The sequence below is a fragment of the Echinops telfairi genome, unplaced genomic scaffold, assembly GCF_000313985.2.
Source record: "Echinops telfairi isolate 266 unplaced genomic scaffold, ASM31398v2 ScPeMD7_7410;HRSCAF=8448, whole genome shotgun sequence".
NCBI classification, from domain to species: Eukaryota; Metazoa; Chordata; class Mammalia; order Afrosoricida; family Tenrecidae; genus Echinops; species Echinops telfairi.
In genome coordinates, this window is record NW_022111310.1 from 25,976,202 (window position 1) to 25,977,892 (window position 1,691).

The 1,691-nt window shown below is 53.4% G+C and overlaps 1 protein-coding gene across 1 annotated transcript in view; it reads left to right on the top strand.

Moving 5' to 3' along the window:
- Window positions 1-1,450, top strand: part of GSN (gelsolin) — a 30,782-nt gene extending 29,332 nt beyond the window's left edge. Inside the window, exon 14 of the mRNA XM_045296546.1 lies at window positions 1,334-1,450. Coding sequence (XP_045152481.1) covers window positions 1,334-1,435 — 102 coding nt within the window. The 3' untranslated portion in view covers window positions 1,436-1,450. The remainder of the gene's footprint in view (window positions 1-1,333) is intronic.
- The last annotated feature ends 241 nt before the right edge of the window (window positions 1,451-1,691 follow it).

Genomic DNA, 1,691 nt, shown 5'->3' on the forward strand with positions numbered 1-1,691 from the left:
CCACCTGGAGGTCTTGGAGGCTCTGGGCACTCTGCTTTAGCTCCTAAGGAGAGAACCTATGGACTTGACCAAGGAAGTACCTACCCTTCATGCATTCATTCCACAAATAGTCACTGAGCTCCTGCTGTATGCCCAGCCTGGTTTTTTAAGCAGCACATACAGTTGATTTTCCCCATTCCCTCCCAGGGCCTGCGTTCTCCTAGAATTGGCCGTCATAACCCCTTCCCATCGAGGTCGCTTCTCCTAGAGTTGTCAGGGTTATAGATGGCACCTATATGTATATATGGACGCTTGGGGTCTCAGACCAACCGTAAGAGGCCCCTCGGCCCACAGTACTGTTTGTTGGGACACCCAGAGAACAAACAGTGCCCACCTGTGGGCAGCCAGAGCCATTCGGCTTTGCCATGGACTGAGCCATCGGCTCACTCATTTACTCTCCACTCACCAAACCTTCAGGTCGTCCCACTGCCCCGCGGGCTGAGTGGGGAATGCTAGGCATCCTGTGCTGAGCAATAGAGGCAGGAACCCCCTTGAAGGCTTCCTGTGTCCTAGGAACACAGTTGCAAATAAATGGAAGCAATAAAGCCCCAGCTTATGTTTTAACACCACATCATCCGTGACAGGTGCTCTTTAAAGTTGTAGTTTGTATCTCCGTAAAGATAGGTGATACAGAGAAATCTGCTTCCTAGATTGGTTTCTGTCAGAAAACTTGTCAGACGGCTCAACAGGGTCGTGGTGGCGGCGGGGCGAGTTGGAGTTTTGGTGCCAAGGCTCAAACCCACGTTGGCCAAGACACACAGAGTAGGCTCCTGATGTGTCTCGGTCGAATGATTCAACAAGGAAGCCTCTGCTGGGCTCACTTGTTTGGCCAGAGACATGCCCTTAAAGGGATAATAGCCTATGAACCTCTGGAGAGGCATCTCACGCTCAGCGTCTCATGGCAGCACCTGTCATTGGCCATGTCCAAGAGTGAAGCAGGGGAAACGGGAAGACCCCTAAAGAGGCAGCTACTGGTCAGTTTTGTCCGAGTGAAGCGGAAGGCCCAGAGCTGTCAGATCCTTCCAGGTTTTCAAAAAAAGTTCGAAAGAATCCGTTGGCAACGGAATGGGTTTTCAAGGACATTACGAGCCAATGTCGGTGGGCAGGTGGGCAAATCAAAGGTGTCTGCGGGTCACCTGTTTGCAGCCTCTCTTCCAAATGACCCCAGACATGATCTGTGGGCTCTGTCACCTGAGGGCTTCACCCAGCCCAGCACAGGGACCCCCGCCTCTCCCTCCAGCACTGCGGTAAGTAAGCATACCTCATACCCGGTCTGTTTCCCTCTCACCGCCAGGTCTTTGTCTGGGTTGGGAAGGATTCTCAAGAAGAGGAGAAGACAGAAGCCCTGACCTCTGGTGAGGACCCCGAGTCTGTCCGTGGGTCTGTTTCCTCATAGGGCTGGGAGCCACATCTGTGGGTTGGCGACTTCCTCATCTGCGGGAAGCCCCTCAGAAGCCCTGCCTGGGGTGGTGCAAAAGCCTATCAGTTCCTTCAGAAAACTCCAGGGTATCGTGGGAGGAGAGGACCCTTCGAGTTCCCAGAATGCCCCGAGGTTCAGCTGTTGGAATGCAGATCCCTGTCAGCAGAAAGCTTTCTGTCAGCAGAAAGCAGGGGCCCCAAGAGCTGACTCTTGCACAGGCATAGCAAGAGAA